Below are 18344 nucleotides of genomic sequence, written 5' to 3'. Positions count from 1 at the left end.
GACGAAACGAGTTCACAGACAATTTAAATTTATCAATCACACAAAACTTTCCACGATGTAGTTGCCTTTGCAAGTGCAAATGAATTCTCAATGCCGCATAATGTTCCAGATCAGCTCCCGTCCGATAGAGCGAAACAAATTTAAGCGCACCTGCCTATGGGTGTGGGCAATGAATTGCAAAGCCGGCGTGAACGTGTTAAAACCGCCCTAAATCTGCTTTAAATCTTCCCTAAAACTACCCCAAAACTGACCTAACTACTCGGATGGCACATCAAGCGAATAAATGAGCAGAAATGTGAGACCACAAGCGTGACAAAATAAGATTCTAGGTTTCTTATTCATGTGCACAACCACACATAGAATCTAATGGATATTGTTCTGTTTCTTCCATCGTATCTCGTTCTCTTTCTACAGTATTTGCGCGAAGCTGGATGCGCAATAAAATGGTGGGGATATACGAGCCAACTTAGGGAGCACGAAAACTGCGCAGGAGTGGGACCTATTACTGTACCAGAAAATGTATTTTGCGATTACGTTCGCAATGTTGTCTGTCTGTTTCATGTATTTGAATTCTGTGCACAATTTCGTACGGTTACGTCGGGTGATGTAACATTGATTTCCGATATGTAGCAATATTAACAATATATTTTCAAATTTCGAGTAATGTATGTGGTAAAGAGAAATTACGGTAAAATCATTGTGCAGCAATCAATTTTGTTAAAAATTTGATTGTATTTACATTTTAAAACGTATCTGAAATAACGTATAATGTAGAACGAAAGTTGGCACGCTTGATTTCGATGAGACCGTTTGAAAGAGTGATTGCAGTGCGGGGAAAGGCTTATTGTGGAGTTCATACCACATAACGGTGTTTCGAATTTCAATTTAATCAGATACTGATTGTTAATTCAACGCGTGATAATTGAAAAGGGCTTTGTATTCATCTATAAAAATGTTTCGTTCGAAAAAGGACGTTGACCAACACGTGAAAGAAATTTTCAAGAAGCTCAAAAATTCAGAGGAGGTAAGGTTATCTTTCTGACTAAAAAGTCGTTACTGCCAGACATTGTCGTGAACTATGTTTTGCTTGATTGTACATTGTTATTTTATGTAGAAATTTCATTGTTATTCTGAATGAAGCGTGTAGAAATATGAACACTCGTCACTTTTTATTTAATGTCAAGTATATTACATAGTATTGAAGACCTTGACTAGCTTCTGTAGACAATGCGTATACGTATATGTATCAACATCTATGTATAGAACGATTTAGCGGTTTTTAAAGGGATATAGTGATGTCTGTTTACTATTTTGCTGTCGATCATCCTCTTTTGGCTATTTAATTTCCGGCTATTTCTTAAAATTATCAGAATATTTCTGGTCATGTTGCCGGTCGGTCAAGAGTCTGAAGTATGTAAATTAAAGTAGTTTGCGAATGATAACTGAAATTTGTATGTTTTTAACTTTTTCATTTGTTAATGCATTGTAAACATTTATGATTAAAGTGATCGTAAATTTATTTTTATGTTAGAAATTCTCAGTAATTTCGTTAAAAATGTTATTGTAAAAATAAATAATAATGTTAAAAATTCCTATTAGTATATAGATTAATATCTATAATTCTTATTGTGCATGTGATGATGTGATGTTATGTAACTTGGCTTTACACTAATTTATAGAAACATCTACGATATTATAACATAGCCAAGCTATACTATCAAGTTGGAGATTATGAATCTGCGAAGAAATATGTCTCTTGTTATTTGGAAGTAAGGGACAAGTGTTCTAGGGCTTATAAATTATTGGGTCAAACCCTTGAAGCTTTGGGGCAAAAAGAAGCAGCTTTTATGCAATATAAAACATCTCTTGAATTAGAACCAAAGCAAGATGATCTTATTTTGAAAGGTACAACTTTTTATTCATGAATTATTTTATTCGTATATGTAGAAATTATATACCAATTTTTTGTTTTATGGTATTTTTAGTTTGTGAACTTTTGACTGACGTGGATGTTAATATTGATGTGAATAGAATTAAGTACTGGGTGGATAGAGCTGATAAAAAGTTTCCACATAATCCAATAGTTTTTGAATTAAAGGAGAAAATGTTAGCTTTGGAGAAACCAAATGGCAACAGTGAGGATTTGGAGAAGCTCATTACCTGTATGTAATAAATTGCTATTTTGTACACTGTCAGTGCATAACAACAATATCACTTTTTTAGCTGAATTATCAGTGCGACAAACCGATGTACATCTACAAGTAAAATTATTGAAACATTACCTAGGAAATCACAGGCTTGAAGATGCATATAATCATGCTGCCAAAATAGAATCAATGCACAGTCACAGGAACAGCATTGTTTGGTATCAGTCATTAAGTGAATTGCTTATGAAATGTAAACAGAGCAAAAAATTAGATTGGACATTTTGGATATTTTACATTAATGTATTAGAAAGATACGCAGCTCTTTGTTTAAAGGAACAAGGTAATCTTGTCAAGAAGAGCATATCAGATGCTACACAAGCAGTATACAAGTAAGTATTCTTTGTACTAAGTGTTTTATAATTACTTTTTCATGGTATAAAGTGGGTCAGATATATTCTATGGCTGAAAATCAGACAAAAACAAGGATAATAAAATTATGGGACAGGCTTTGTTCGGAGAAAATTAACTTTAAATGTCAGTTAAGTACATACATTCGTAATAAATAACTTATACGACGGATTTCACTACGGGTCACTGTTGCGATCATTTTTGTATGTGCACAATGTTTATTCCCCTCACGTCGCACGCGCAGCTAGTAAGAGGGGGAAAGTAAACAGAAAGGTGTCCTCTAGCGTGAGAACAAAATATGTACAAAAGCGGTCACAACAGCGACTTATCATGAAATCTGTGACATCTATTATTTATTAAGAACACATGTACTGTCCTAGTTCAGAAAAAGTTCGTCAATTCGATAAAGAGGGAAGGGGGGTTTTCTTTTATTTCTTGCGTCTGTTTTACTTTGTCTCAATTATTCTATATCTCCTGATTCCTGCCGCGTGTTTCGCTTGTCCGTCGTCGCGTAAATGATACAGACACACATCCACATAAAAACAGGCGCCATGGGGGAGTGGGATGCTAATGGAAGTCAGAAAGTGGTGTTTGTTTTTAATCGGTCGCATTCGAAACCCTCATTGCGTAGAAATACCGTGTTGCATACACTTGGGGCTAATAGGAAGAGATTATTTCTACCAATAAGAGAATTGTGTGTTTACCCTACTTCCGCGAGGGCGTTAGAATGGGTAGGTTGGTGGTGATTGGCCTTACAGGCCAATTAGCAGACTTCTTCTGAGCAACAGACAGTACCACTGTTCCAATATTTAAATTTAATTTTTTCGAAAACGAAGTTTCCACACAATTTCGTTATTCTTGACTTTTGTCTTACTTTCAGCTATAGAAACTAGCTGATCTAATTGGTATTATGAAGTATAAAATATCCTGTATATAAGTCACATTATTGAATGATATAATTTTTGTTGTAGTTTTGACCAATGTTTAACAGAGTTTAAATCAGCAAGTTTTTCCAATCATCCAGCTTTCATAGAGAATATGTTATTACATATGTGGGGGCAATTACATTTTCATTTGGCCTGTTTATTTTTACGGAAAACCAAGGGAGGAGAAGACAGTTGGTCTGAAGCTGGACGTTTATGCGCACCTCTTTTGTTAACTGCATTACATGTGACACCCATAGATCCCACAGCAGTATGGACTATGCATTTAAAGGATCGTTTGAAGGACCAAGTGCATGTTTGGTACAGAGAAGGATCTTACAGATGCAGTCAAGTGGGACACGTATTACAGGACTTTGCTCGAGATAATACAAAGAAACTACTTGATAAAATCGATAAGTTTTGCACGAATATGTGGCGTGAACGGGTTTATCAGAGAATCTTTATTGGTAGACTATATCAGGACGGTAAAATGACATCATATTTTGCAAAAAGTTCTTTTCCAAACCCATTGTTGCGCTTATGTTCCAACAATGAGCTGAAACGTTTCGATAAAATTTCGGAAGAAGTTTGGCCAGATTCGCTGCACCATCAGATCTGGCTTGGTTTGAGATCTCGACCTTTCAGTTCAGAGAATAAAGGCAACGGACCTTTGCCGAATCAAACATCTCGTGTGTTCTGTGATCTACAGTTCTCTGTCTTCAATTTGAACCAGGCATCGCCAGATAGTTTAAGTCAGTTGGACATTGACGCCTTTTTAAATGCAGCCATCTTCTGCGTCTCTGCAGTAATGGAAGAGCAGCAATTAAGCGGTTTCTTGAATCCAGAAAAGTTACCTACTCTGCCAGCAGATCTCACTAATACTCTCTGCACTTGTGCTCAGGAAAAATGGTGGTCGGCAGCTTACAAAGTATACTCGATGGATAAACAGAAACCGTTGGAAGATGACCTTGGAGACATAAGATTAGAACTGCAGCGGGGTTTGGAAGTAGTTCGTTGTATTGGAAACCATGGACTACACCCAGCTCTTTTAGTTCATTTGGCACGGATATTTTTTTACAGAGCGGAAAACTTGAAGGAAACTAATCAAGAGAACAATGAGATACCGAGTTTGGAGGCTCGTTCGGAGTTGTATTGGTCAACTGCGATTCCACTTTTAGAAAGATTGCAAAACAATCAGGTTCTGCGTGTTACAAACTCAAAATTTTTTAATTACCAAGGGAAGGATTTAAACAACGCTGAGATAGTGAAGGCTTTAGAAGAGGGTAAACTACTGTTGGCACAGCGTTTTGTGCGGGATAAACACTATGAAAATGCGATCGATGCGTTGCAAGCACTGAAATGTCCAGAGGCCTCATTTCAGCAGGGTCAAATGTATGAAATGCTCGCAGACGAGATTGTTAATTCCATGCCCAAGGAGAGCTTAACGTCGGAAATTAGATCACAGCACATCATTATGCTTTCAAAAGCTAGAGAATGTTTTTATCTAACATTGGATAGATTGCGTAGTCCAGGAATGAATCCGAAACATCCATTGAACTCCGAACTTTCTGCTCACATAGCGGATATAGAAAACAAATTAAAGAGGATCGATCCAGACCTGTCTCGGGGCGATTTGAGCAGAAACGAGTGCGACGGGATGTCGGACGACAGTAACTCTTCTGCGCACAGTGGCTTGGCGCATCAAGTGTCAGTGAACCCGACGCAACCTACATTCACAGGACTTAGTGCATCCGTGAATATGATCAGCCCGCCACAGAAAAATCCTCATCGCACTCCTAAACAATCTAGCACTCCTTATAGGCAACAAAACCATGATATATTGTACTTATCACGGAATCGTACAGAGGCACGTCCGAGTCCTGAGCGTCTGGATGCTCAGATTCGAGCGATCAATCAGATGCTCCATGCAAAAGATAGCATGATCAAGACTGTGATAGAGAAGCTCGAGGAGCTGACGAAGGAGGTAGCGGACTTACGGAAGGATATTCAGCGACAGCGTACCCAACTAATGAACTTGAATCCGAATTTAGAAGAAGATTTATGTGGGTTAAGTGAAGAAGACTTCAATGAACTGAATTATAACGCAAATACGCCAGGCCCTGTGTCATCAATATCAGGAAACATGTTCCAGTCGTCGCATAGGAATCCATATTCGCAACTTATCTATCCTTCTGCAGCTACGGCTACGGCTTTTCAAGGTTATTTTCCGGGAGGCATGTCGTTTAGTGACCCGAATGCAGCTTCATTCTGCACGAACATCTACCCAATGCCAGTGTTGTACCCCAATACCAGAACAAAAATGCCAGAGAACATCCTTCAACCAGGCTTATTCCCGCCTAGGTTACCCTCACAAATTCCGGACTTGATGACACCGACAAATCAACCAATACAAATCTCTCTTCAGAAGGTCGAGACACCAAAATCCGAGACTACGATAAAGGATGCTCCTGTCAACAAAGCACCGCCTGTTAACGTTGTTATTACCACTTCAGATACTTTGCCGACTACGGTGCCGGTGGTTCAGCCTACACTTAGTGTAACAATTCCCCCACATTTCAGACAAGGAGGCATGCCCACACTTGCCACTACGGAACAGGCCGTTGCTCCTCATTGTTACCAGATATCTATGCCTTCTCAAGCAACTGTGTTGACCACTGTAAACTTACCACCGCTATCGACGACTCTCACAACCACACCGGCCAATATTACCATGCCTACGACACCAAAGATCACCGAAAATGCTAACATCTGCTCGACCGGTTCACCGAACATTTTTGACCAAGAGCCAGAGCATGAGCACGACCCGATACCGGATTTCGTTCCTGTCATACCACTACCGGCGGAGGTCAAAGTCACCACTGGAGAAGAGGGTCAGGATGTCTTGTTCTGTGCCAGAGCGAAGCTCTTCCGATTCGTTGATAATGAATGGAAGGAACGTGGTATTGGTAACGTTAAGTTGCTCAGAAACGATGAAGGAAAAGTTCGACTACTTATGCGTAGAGAACAAGTGTTGAAGGTCTGCGCTAATCACTATCTATCACCTGATATGGAACTGACAGCGAAAGATAACAATGAGAAGGCATGGTTCTGGGTGGCACATGACTTTGCGGATGGTAAACTCAAAGTAGAGACATTCTGCATTAGATTCAAAACTGTGGACGAAGGTCTATCTTTCAAAGAACACTTTGAAAAGGCTAAAGCAAGTCTCTCTCAGGTCTTTGACAAATCTGTTGAAAAGAAAACTGTTAAAGCAGATACTGTGCCGAATAACGTCGAGAAAAAAGAGATTGTAGAACCAAAAGTAGCAATGCAGATTAGTCAGATGCAACCAGCTACTACAGTATCAGAAGTCACTTCAACGACAACAGTTGTGGGTGGTTTTTCATTCATGTCAACACCGATCATTCAGAAAGTAACCACTCCTGTGGAACCAGTGAAAACATCTAGCAAGTCTGAGACTAGTCCTTTCGCAGGATTCATCTTCAGTAAAACAGGAACAACTACAGAGACTACAGCAGCAACGCAACCATCTAATTTCTCTTTTGCGAAGGCTGTAACACCTTCTAAATCAGAAACCACAACTACATCAATCATTGCAACTGAGACTCCAACGAACTCATCTCAGTTAACTCTTAGAAGGCCTCATACTCCAGCAGCAGCTATGGTCAAGTTGGTAGGAGTAAAAAGTTCAGATGCAAAGATAGACCAGGAAGAAGTTTTATTCGAGGCTAAAGTTAGTCTTCAGTATTACAATAATGAGAGTAAACAATGGGATCAAAGAGGCACAGGGCTGCTGAAGATCTTATGGAGCACAAAGACCGGTAAGATCCGATTACTCATGACTGATGAGAACAGCTCAAAGGTCTGTTATAATTACAACGTTCAAGCGAAGACGCCGTTTATGTTAAACTTCACCAACAATGCCATTGTCAATTGGACCATTCATCATGGATCTGAAAACAAAGCAGCTACATTTGCAGCCACGTTTAAGATGCCTGCACAAGCTTCCCTATTCCACAGCATGGTTGTAAAGAATCAACAGAAGATGGTGAAAGATAGCGTCTCTGCTTTTTCGAAGCAGGTGTCCACTGAAAAAACGGCTAATAAAAATCAGACCCCATTGTCTGAAATGTTCAAGCCACCTACAGGATCCTGGGAGTGCCAAGATTGCTATTCGAGGAACGAAGCATTTAATAGCGCGTGTTTAGCTTGCGAAGCACCCCGTCCTTCAGTAACCACTAATCAAGTTGTACCAGTTACAACTAATGCAAACCAGGTACCCCTTTCAGAGATGTTCAAGCCACCGATTGGTTCATGGGAGTGTAAAGACTGTTATACGAGGAACGACTCATCCAGCGTCGAGTGCATCGCTTGCAAGTCTGCTAATCCCTCCGCTCTTATCAAGCAAACCAACCCAGGTGTAGTTAGTTCCAATCAAACAGGATTGTCGGAGATGTTCAAGCCGCTTACAGAATCATGGAAGTGCAAGATCTGCGGCATCATGAATCTCACATCATATGATTGTGTTGTTTGCGACACGCCAAAGGATCTATCGATTCCACCAATGTCAAAAACAGATGGTTTCATAATAAGCTCCTCCATCACTAGCGTGACACCTACGTTCACCTTTGGCATCCCACAGGACACCAAGAAAGACACGAGCGGTTTCAGTTTCCGGTTACCCACTTCTAACGATCCAGATGCAAAGTCTTCGGAGTCAGAAGCTAAAGTCGACACGTCCGGTGCGAAGTTTGTATTCGGGATGACTCAGGCAAGCAGTGCACCCTCGAACAATGACACACCGTTCACATTCGGTTCACCCGGGAAGTCCTTTGGCTTTAACTTTGTAGCAAAGTCTCCGTCTAAGGCTGTCACAGACGGCGACAATAGCGAAGAAGAGGTAGTCGAAAGCGATGACATCCACTTCTCGCCGATCATCCCGATGCCGGATAAGATTGAATTGAAAACTGGCGAGGAAGATGAAGACGTCCTCTATTGTCATAGGGCGAAGTTGTTCAGGCACGACAAGGCAGACAACGAGTGGAAAGAACGAGGTTTAGGAGATATCAAATTGCTGCGGCACAAGGAGACTGGTAAACTGAGGCTCGTCATGAGAAGAGAACAGATCCTGAAGCTCTGTTTGAACCACTTTGTGTTGCCCAATCTGGAGTTCAAGCCGAAGGACGAGAAGAGTTGGATGTGGATTGCCGCTGACTACAGCGAAGGAGAAATCGAACACACGCTGTTTGCTTGTCGCTTTAAAACTCCGGAAATCGCAAAGAATTTCAAAAATACAGTTGAGGACGCATTGGCTGGGAAAGATGTTCCAAAAATCGAGCAAAAACTTGAGGTTACTACAGACCCTAAAGAAGGCCAGGAGGTAGAGATTGTCTATGTGGCGAAAGTAACGGATGAAGAAAGAGAAGCTGCGTTGAAATTACAGCTTCCGGAGAATTTCTATGCATATAAGCGTAATCCCGATTGTCCTGGATGCAGGGGTTGTAGGGAATCCCCGGTGTCTTTGTTCGAAGTTGCAGTTCCTGGGAAAGAATCATTGAAGACGATTACTAAGGGTGAGAGTTCTTCAATCACATTAACTTCAACTTCTAATTCCAATATCTCAACTTCTCAAACGTCGTCTGTCTTCATGACTGGACTGTGTGGTACAAATACACCACTGTTCTCAATGAATTCACAGCCATTTGGTAGTGGAAACTCTACTGTATCCAGCGACAAGAAGTCTAGTTTTTCGTTTGGAATGCCACACAATCAAACTAGTGAAACGCAGAAATCTGAAAGCGATAAACAATATGTTCCTGGAATTGATAACTTGAATATTTGCAGTCCAGCCAGCTCTCAGGTTATATCTGAAGCTTCGTCTCCATTCACTACAGGTGGGACCATTTTTGGTACACCTAAAACAGATAGTATCTTTGGCGCGAGCACAGGGAAAAACATGTTTGGTGGGTCATCGAAAAAAGAGTCTGGACTCATCAAGCCTAGCACCTTTAACGTTAACTCAGATGGGACAGAATCAATATTTTCAAACAGTTTCACCTCTCAGGCGAAACCTACTAATGCCTCTGCAACCCCTGTATTTGGAGCTATGCCAATGTTCATATCTACGACCAAAACTGGACCAGAGATGACTACCAATACTACATCTAAACCAGTTAACTCTGTATTCGGTGGCACGTCTACTCCGTTCTCATTTAACTTGAATTTCGGCTCTACCGAGTCACCGTTAGAGGTCACCAATTCTGCTACCACCAACGTTTTCAACACGAAAATCACACCATCGGAGAACGATCCTCATGAAGGCGGCGGTGTTAGCTTCTTTACGCCGCCTAAGGCGTCCTTTTCAGATGTAACGGCGTATGCTTCTGAACAAGCATTTAAGAAAGGTATTTTAAGCAGACAAATTAGATTAGACACTTTTAGAATACTTTAAAAAATATGTAAGATATTTTGTGTAGTTTTAAAAATTAAGTTTAACAAAAATTACTTACGCGCATTCACATTTGCAGATCCAAATTTCTCTTTCGCTGGTGCTGGAGCAACTGTGTTTGGTTCCAAATCTACAAACAAATCCGATAAAGCGAAAGAGACAAAGGACCTGAGGAAACCCGAAAATGAGGAAGAAGAAGGTGATGAAAATGACAATGAACAAGAACACGATCCTCACTTTGAGCCTATTGTGCCGTTACCCGATGTTATCGAGGTGCGCACCGGAGAAGAAGATGAGGAAAAAGGTACAGCAACTTCTGACAAGTGCATTGTATATCTTTATGCATTTAGAACACGTAGAATATTTTATTTACCTTGTTGAATAATGTTACAGTGTTTTGTGAAAGAGCGAAATTATACCGATATGATAATACGACACGTGAATGGAAAGAAAGAGGTGTTGGAGAAATGAAAATCTTGCACCACGCAGCACATGGGACTTATAGATTATTATTACGTAGAGAACAAGTTCATAAAGTAGTATGCAATCTCTTACTCACACCGGATATCAACTTCAGCACACTGAAAACATCAGACCGCGCCTGGGTGTGGGGGGGAATGAATTACGCAGAGGATCCACCATGTGCAGAACAATTAGCAGTTAAATTTAAAAATAGCGAACTGGCTACAAAGTTCAAGGATACAGTCGACAAAATCCAACAAACGCTAACTGAAATCCGTAAGGAATAAAGACGCAAAACCTGTTGTTCATAAAGCTTTTCTCGGTTCATGGTATTATTGCTTTTGGCTGCATGATGCATCCGACGTTATGTTACGTGTTTTCAAAAGCATATTTTCGTCAATCGTTGATTAATAATAAATATAGCTTTATTTTCACATATAAGATGTACTATTGTTTAAGAGCATTTTAATGCTCGATCGTTTAATTTACGTATATTAGTTACAGAAAATGATAAGTTATTTCTCTTTTATTTTACGAAAAATACCAGGTTTTATGTTAAAGAGTGTTTTTGATCGACGTCATCAATTTTTAAATTGATTATAGTATATGATCGTGATATTTATTCATAATGTGGAAATGTACAAAATTGTTTTACTAAATCTTTTTCTTAATATCACGTTACTCTTCTTTTTCTATTAGAAAAGAAGCGTAGGCATGTAATAAGACAATATACAATATTATAAGTAACATTTTTTACCGAGTCAATTACCATTGTAATATTAAATTCGGTTATAGGAATCAAGTTGTATAAGTACGTATTTTTTATGCAGAACGCTCAAATAAAATTTGATTTAATAAAATAACATTCACACAATTTTTTTTCTTACTAATTAATATATCGACGTGTTGTGGATGCTATACCATACGTATTAAAATATATCTACGTATATCTCGTAAGGCATAAGAATAACACAAAAATAACAAGTAAGCTTTTATCAATTTTTGCTTGAGTCATTTACTTTCATTTCATTCAATCGATTCAGTATATTTGCACATGTAATTTCAACGTTGTTCGTATAAATGTAGGTGAAAAAGCAGCAGAAGAAGATGGTCCATTGATCGAGGAACCAGATGACAAAGAAAATGAAGAATTGGATGACATAGAAGAAGTAGAAGAGGAGGAAGACGACGAAGAGGCTCAAGAGCAGAACGTAGTAATTTTCATGCAGAAAGCTACCTTCTTTAAGCATTTAAGTAATGCTGACTGGGAGGAGCTGGGTGCAGGAAATATATTTCTTTCTTACAATCGTAATGATATGACTGGAAGAATAATATTAAGATCCGACGAGACTGATGAAATTATCAGTAATACAACTCTTACTGCAAAAATGCTGATGGAGGTAAGAATGTTATATTTTTATTGGACAAAAATATAACATTGCTGGATAAAACTTGTGGTACAATTTTTATATTCAAATACCTAGTCTACTTATAACGATACTGATAATTTTTCCGTTTGCTTAAGGTACATGGTAAAGAATGCATTTGGACCCCAGACCCACTCGAAAGATACGTTGTAAAAGCAGTGTTCCCATTGACTCGGGACTCTACAGAAATGTACAAATCTTTTCAATACTATTTAAGTTTATTATATAAATAATTTCCAACTGGATCCAAAATCAGTAAAACAAAGTTGGTGTCATTGACCCATTCGACAAAGAGTAAAGATTCCTTGTAAGATTTCTTGTAATAAAAGGTATTGTATCTCTTGTATACGTAAAATATTTGATTTAGTTCAAATATGATTAATAAATATTACACTTTCTTCGATTTCATCCGCTATTGCGGGTGTACTTAAGTAATTAATGGTCGTACAAACTATTTAAGAATTTGCGAATGGAAAACGATCGAATTTTTTATTGATTCAAATGCGTTTTAATCCTAAGATTTACGTGACAATAGGTGAAAACATTGATGAAATAAATTAACTTGTGCCAAACGTGCCGGTCTTTTATTAGTTTATGAAATAGTTTCGTTAACAAGATATGATTTCTTGATTCGTCGTTTAATTATAAAAATTTTATTTAGTTCTTAAAAAGTCAAGTATGTTTTGTTATGAATGTTGAGCGAATTTCATGATGAAGAAGACTTTAAAGAAAAAGACATTGGATGCTCAAGTAGCTCAACAATAATGAATACTGAGCGATCAACCTGTGATAAAACCCTAGTAATTCAAGAATATGTGGAAGACATCTATGTACGATTATATAGTACATTTATATATAATAACGTTATGAACATAGAATTATGTAGATAATAAGTAATTTTTCAGCTATGATTTTATTTTTTGTATTGTTTAATTTCCAATATTTCCAAAATAGAAGAAGTATTATACACGTTACCCGAAAATAGACTGTCTTATCTGAAGAGAAAAAAATAAAGGACTTTATCCAAGAACGTATTTGTGTTTTTCATCGTTGACCTTGATCGAATATACAGATTTGGAAAAATTTGGAATTATATCTATTTGGATTCAGTTATAATGTACGTAACATGAGTTAAGTATATACATATATGTATCGCTGTGAAATATGAAACTCATGATCTGCCGGTGTAAACAGTTACAACTGCCCCTTTATCAGATAATTACACATATGTATACATATATGTATGTACACATTTATATAGAAATGCAGTTTTAAATACAGTCGAGACTGGACGACACGTCCACAAGACTTCTTACTCTAAAAAATAGCCAAGTGGACTTTGTACTTCGTTTGTTTTAGTGTCGCAGATATATATTGTTAACACGATGTCTGTTGTAACAAAAGGTATGTATAACTCTATTTGATTGTCTTTTTATTTGGCATACCTACATCGATTTTGAAGTACATCAGATTTTTTTCTGAAACTGAAGTAGGTAGTAATCAAAAACAAAAGAACGAAACAAGTGAGACACACATTTGGTTTGAGACATTATTTGGTTTCAATCGTCATAAAGTACATTTTTTCAAATTAGTAAATTCGGATCATAGATTTATTACACACAACTATAACATAAACGCTTTGTTGACAACTATAATTATAACCTATTACACATTACCAAATTTAGTGTTTTTGTAATTTCAAGGATCCTTTTCTTTCTCTTAAGACAACGCTTTTATTTTTTTAATATTGATAAATATAACGTAGAAAAAGCTGTAATTATTAATCATAAAACATTTGAAAATGTACATGTTACATATGATATGTAGCACCTATAACAATGATATTTTTATGTTTTCTTTTATAGGAATTTTTATTGTAGCTGCAAAACGCACCCCATTTGGTACAATGGGTGGTGTTTTTACAAATAAGAATGCAACAGAATTATCAGTTGTTGCTGCAACATCTGCTTTACAGTCTGCAGGATTGAAACCAGAGAAAGTTGACAGTGTTGTGTTTGGTCATGTATTAAGTGTATGTACATAATTTTTATATATATAAATTTGAAATAAAGAATTACAAGTTTGTTGCACTTTGTGCATAATTATTTTTATTTTAAAGTCATCATCTAGTGATGGAGGTTTTCTAGCAAGACACGCAGCTTTGAAGTCTGGAATTCCTCTAGAAAAACCAGCCTTTGCAATTAACAGATTATGTGGTTCTGGATTTCAGTCAATAGTGTGTGGAGCACAGGTATATATTTTTTCTGACTATGTCATTAGAGAAATGATGAAGTATGTTTATAAATATTAATGATTTTCAGAGTATTTTAACAGGAGAGTCTAGAGTGGTCCTAACTGGAGGGGCAGATAACATGAGCCAAGCACCTTTTGTTGTGAGGAATGTTCGCTTTGGTACAATGTTAGGACAGAAGTATGAATTTGAAGATTCCCTGTGGCTTGGGTTACTAGATACCTATTGTAATTTACCCATGGGGATGACTGCAGAGAAGCTTGGAGCCCAATATGGTTTAAAAAGAGAAGAAGTAGATCAATTTGCACTGAGAAGTCAACAAACATGGAAAACTGGTTAATATCTATATATTTATTATGTTATCTATTGATTTTAGTTATCTACTAATGTTATAAATAACATTAATAACAAATTCTTAATATTTTAGCTAATGATGCCGGTCGTTTCAAGGAGGAAATGGCACCAGTAACAGTCAAAGTTAAGAAGCAGGATGTCATTGTTAACACGGATGAGCATCCACGTCCTCAAACGACTCTTGAAAGTCTAGCTAAGTTGCCTACTATTTTCCAGAAGAATGGTCTGGTTACAGCCGGCACAGCATCAGTATGTTAAATATTACGCAGGTAGTCAGACTCGGAGGCCTATTGGCCCTATATGATAAATATGCTTCATTTTATTGCTCTGTAATTGAAATATGTAAGGAAGCTAAAATAGAGTAGGGAGGGAATTATCTAAAATGCCCGACTGTTTGTAAAGATGGGACCAAATGGACTCTGAGTCAGTTCAACTAGGGACAATTTGCAGTTCTACATTTACTATTATTTTACTATTATTTTAGACACTCATTATATGCTTCTTATAGGGTATTTGCGATGGTGCAGGAGCTCTCATCCTAGCTAGTGAAGAAGCTGTCAAAACAGAAGGACTTAAGCCATTGGCACGTTTAGTAGGATATACGGTTGTAGGTGTAGATCCTAGCATTATGGGAATTGGGCCTGCGCCAGCTATCAAACAGCTTCTTAAGATCACTAACAAAAACCTGGATGATATGGAACTTGTTGAAGTAATAATTATAAAATGTGTTTCACATGATCATTAATCTGCTTACAATAAAACGGTAATTAATTTACTATTTATTAATAGATCAACGAAGCGTTTGGAGCTCAAACACTAGCCTGTGCTAAAGATCTAAATTTAGACATTAACAAATTAAATGTGGACGGTGGTGCTATTGCTCTGGGACATCCGTTGGCTGCATCTGGCAGTAGAATTACTGCACATTTGGTGCACGAGCTCAGGTACATTTATATGCAACAATACATTTCGTAATTATAAATACATTTTATGATATCGATTGTAAAACTTTATATTGTGTTTATAGAAGAAGAAAAACTGGAAAATTAGGAATTGGCTCCGCATGCATTGGCGGAGGTCAAGGAATTGCAGTAATGTTGGAGGCCCTTTAATAAAAAAAATCGAATCAAGAAATACGGATTGTGCAATAAAAGCGATTCAATTTGACGAGAAGATGTACTATGAAAGAAATGTTTAGATTTTATATTTTTTATACACATAGGGAGTATATCGGTATATTTTATATACAAAATGTTTAAAAGAATGTCATGTTATTAATCTTTATAAAAATATATGCCCTTTTAATAACTTTCTACAAGAAGGTTTTTATTGTAAACAACAGAATCAAGTGTTTGTCGATGTTTGTAAAACTGTAAAAATGGAGTAGGACATGCGCAGAATCTGTAAAGTCATATCATTACATTTAGAAATGCATGCAACACGTTAACACGTTCCCTAGGATACTTACGCGAACAAAATTTTGTAAGGACAAATCCATGATGTTTCCAACACACAGAATGAGTGGTCGTTGAGATCTGGTCATTATGATTTGTATAGCCTGCTTGAAGTTCTCAGTTTTTTGCCACCATTTGTTCGTGTACGCGGCGAGACTGATATCTAAGCTCTGCGAAAGCAGTGTTTTAATAGAATCGCATCTCCTTCAGAAAAGCGCCAATTCGCATTGATTACGTACATGAAGGTATAGCTCGTTACCGTGCCAACAAAATATGAAGACCTGATACGTCATGCAGCAAACGTACATCAACATGCCGAAGAGAACATGGGGAATATAAACTTTCATCTGCAATGGATACAAGATACACTTATAGAGTTCAAGCAATGAGTAATAACATTTATAATATATACCTGCGCTATGTTGAAAGCTACTAAACAGATAATATTACAATTCACCAGGAATTGAAAGAATATCGCGGTGCCAAAAATATTCTGGACCTCTTTTGAAAAGCTGCAAATGTTAAATAATTGTACTGTGATATAACATAGTAATTTATTTAGATACTTACTCAAATATCATATTGCTATGTTCAACACAAATCTTTAAATCGTTATACTGTGTTTCACAAGTTTGCTCAACAGGCTTTGTAATATTCTTACCGCTTTCTATAGAAATGAATTGTTTATCTTCGTTGTTCAGTGAAGCAATATTACGGTTTAGGATAGTTAACTGACAACAGGCAATTGTGATAAGGCCTGTTATTAGAGTATCAATGGCTATATTATTGAAGCAGCAAATAATGATTGCTACTCCTTGGTAAAAAGCCGTAATCTCAAAAGCTGGTGATGCTGTTGTATTGTAGGGATACCAGCCCAATAAAGGCAGTTCCTTAGATCTTTTACTGAGTAGATCAATCACTGGTGTAGCTCCCCATGAAACTACAGCCATCGTCCCAAAGAATTGATACGCAATGTGATGAAAAATACCTTGCCAAGTATAATGCGTTACAATCCGTTCGTATTTTACATTGTCCCGACTGAACAATTTGCTTTTTGTCATGTCGATAAGGCGCTGAATACGCTTATGTCGTCGAAGAATAAAAATTATCTATTCATGCGTCGAAAAAATTAATCTAATAATTTAATTGCAATTGGAATGCAGGAAATTGATTGGGCAACGTAAAAAAAACGACAAAAATTATAATGTGCGATGGCCGGGAATCGAACCCGGATCAACTGCTTGGAAGGCAACTATGCTAACCATTACACCACCATCGCACGGTGATGAAAGTGTTCTATTTTAAACATAATTGGATTTGAAACGAGAAACCATACGAACTTATGCATCCTTAATTTCAAAATAAGCTCAACAAGACAATACTTGAAAATATTCTATTATTCCCTAAAAACATCAGATCACGAAGGTAAGATAATTTTTCGTCTGTGAATTTAATTTCAATCTCTTGCTTTACGATTGCTTTCGCTGTATCAAATATTTAAAAACGATAACATTTATAAGAAGTGAATAAAGCTTTGTTCCATTTGACTACATAATTTTTAATTAAAAATCTTTGATATGAGTCTCAGAACTGTAAGTCTAGGGGCTTAAAATTAAAATTAATTTCCAGAAAGTGACGATCATCGGCAAGATTCAATAATTTTACATATCTTTGGGAGAGAACTCTATTTATAAGTACCTATAGTACTGCACAAATAAAAGGCCGCCGTTGAGGCTCAAAGCGGACTTATCGTACTCTAAGAATTCGGCTAAACTATGAAGTGGGGGATGTATACAAGTTGAATACTGATAACCGATGTTTCACTCGGAACACTCGAATCTCATTTCAAAATTCGATTTTCTACATCTAACCTACTGCAGTAATTATCTTGTGCAAACCTTAGAAGCATGACTAGTATTTGTCATGAGAAGAGTCGCGCCAGCAACAACTTCTTCCATATTATTCCATTTCACGATAATATACGCGATTTCCGTAGTGAGGAAGATGCCCAACAAAAAGCTGAAACTGCAAACCGTGTACACGAGATATAAATATCGGTGTTTGCTGTGAGTTGGCCACATTCCCATGTAATAAATCATCGACAAACTAATATGTAAATGCTTGTTCGGCGAAATGTGTCTCCATTTCGTTCGGTCCAGTGCGAACACATCCATCGTTGTATGAAAATCGCTTCACTAAGAAATTCTCTGATGATAGCCAGAGTATTCTCAGTCGAGTATTTCGTACGTTAAGTATTCGAAAATCTACCGTTTCCGCATAGGGTTGCAGGACTGCAATTAGGGGACATGAAGATCACAGAACTGTCCTTCGGTGATCTACAATTGCGCTGTTTCCATACGTTTCCATTTAATTGAGACATATATAATGAATACAGTTACAGTGTATCTGTCTCCGATTACAGGGAAGACGAATGAATGAATATTTCATA

At 37.3% G+C, this 18344-nt stretch overlaps 3 protein-coding genes and 1 non-coding gene across 5 annotated transcripts; 2 read left to right on the top strand and 2 right to left on the bottom strand.

Moving 5' to 3' along the window:
* The first annotated feature begins 642 nt into the window (after positions 1 to 642).
* LOC144470855 (E3 SUMO-protein ligase RanBP2) lies at positions 643 to 12860 on the top strand. 2 transcript variants are annotated; one of them, XR_013494196.1, is made up of 10 exons: positions 643 to 1024; positions 1680 to 1905; positions 1986 to 2162; positions 2224 to 2536; positions 3527 to 9903; positions 10027 to 10251; positions 10341 to 10685; positions 11496 to 11809; positions 11935 to 12165; positions 12498 to 12860. XR_013494196.1 is itself a non-coding variant. In XM_078182426.1 (9 exons), exons 1-9 carry the CDS (start codon positions 953 to 955, stop codon positions 12067 to 12069), a joined length of 8184 nt encoding a protein of 2727 aa, XP_078038552.1. In that variant the 5' UTR covers positions 643 to 952; the 3' UTR covers positions 12070 to 12860. The 2 variants fall into 2 exon arrangements, 1 of the variants encoding a protein (XP_078038552.1); XM_078182426.1 differs by having other exon boundaries at positions 11935 to 12860.
* Positions 12861 to 13085: 225 nt separating this feature from the next.
* Yip2 (yippee interacting protein 2) lies at positions 13086 to 15608 on the top strand. Its single transcript, XM_078183602.1, has 8 exons — positions 13086 to 13240; positions 13702 to 13868; positions 13956 to 14087; positions 14158 to 14422; positions 14515 to 14690; positions 14950 to 15150; positions 15231 to 15385; positions 15469 to 15608. Exons 1-8 carry the CDS (start codon positions 13222 to 13224, stop codon positions 15551 to 15553), a joined length of 1200 nt encoding a protein of 399 aa, XP_078039728.1. The 5' UTR covers positions 13086 to 13221; the 3' UTR covers positions 15554 to 15608.
* LOC144471501 (odorant receptor Or1) lies at positions 14966 to 18176 on the bottom strand. The gene is made up of 6 exons (XM_078183599.1): positions 17794 to 18176; positions 16466 to 17004; positions 16308 to 16407; positions 16135 to 16242; positions 15910 to 16065; positions 14966 to 15842 (listed from the first exon to the last, which is right to left on the bottom strand). Exons 1-6 carry the CDS (start codon positions 18067 to 18069, stop codon positions 15786 to 15788), a joined length of 1236 nt encoding a protein of 411 aa, XP_078039725.1. The 5' UTR covers positions 18070 to 18176; the 3' UTR covers positions 14966 to 15785.
* Trnag-ucc (transfer RNA glycine (anticodon UCC)) lies at positions 17103 to 17174 on the bottom strand. The gene has a single exon. It is a non-coding gene; the product is annotated as a tRNA-Gly (tRNA).
* Positions 18177 to 18344: the final 168 nt, after the last annotated feature.

This window comes from Augochlora pura, chromosome 6 (genome assembly GCF_028453695.1).
Source record: "Augochlora pura isolate Apur16 chromosome 6, APUR_v2.2.1, whole genome shotgun sequence".
NCBI lineage: Eukaryota > Metazoa > Arthropoda > Insecta > Hymenoptera > Halictidae > Augochlora > Augochlora pura.
Note: the sequence above shows the minus strand (reverse complement) of the source record. Positions and strands in the feature narration are given on the sequence as shown.

Excerpts from the sequence above, each read along its gene's own strand:
- LOC144470855 (XM_078182426.1), top strand. The coding sequence starts at position 953 with ATGTTTCGTTCGAAAAAGGACGTTGACCAACACGTGAAAGAAATTTTC. Across the intron at positions 9,904-10,026 it reads TGAACAAGCATTTAAGAAAG|ATCCAAATTTCTCTTTCGCT; the intron begins GTATTTTAAGCA and ends TCACATTTGCAG. Across the intron at positions 11,810-11,934 it reads CTGCAAAAATGCTGATGGAG|GTACATGGTAAAGAATGCAT; the intron begins GTAAGAATGTTA and ends CGTTTGCTTAAG.
- Yip2 (XM_078183602.1), top strand. Across the intron at positions 14,088-14,157 it reads CAATAGTGTGTGGAGCACAG|AGTATTTTAACAGGAGAGTC; the intron begins GTATATATTTTT and ends AATGATTTTCAG. Across the intron at positions 14,691-14,949 it reads TTACAGCCGGCACAGCATCA|GGTATTTGCGATGGTGCAGG; the intron begins GTATGTTAAATA and ends TGCTTCTTATAG.
- LOC144471501 (XM_078183599.1), bottom strand. The coding sequence starts at position 18,069 with ATGGATGTGTTCGCACTGGACCGAACGAAATGGAGACACATTTCGCCG. Across the intron at positions 16,408-16,465 it reads CATAGCAATATGATATTTGA|CTTTTCAAAAGAGGTCCAGA; the intron begins GTAAGTATCTAA and ends TAACATTTGCAG. Across the intron at positions 16,243-16,307 it reads TAGCTTTCAACATAGCGCAG|ATGAAAGTTTATATTCCCCA; the intron begins GTATATATTATA and ends TATCCATTGCAG.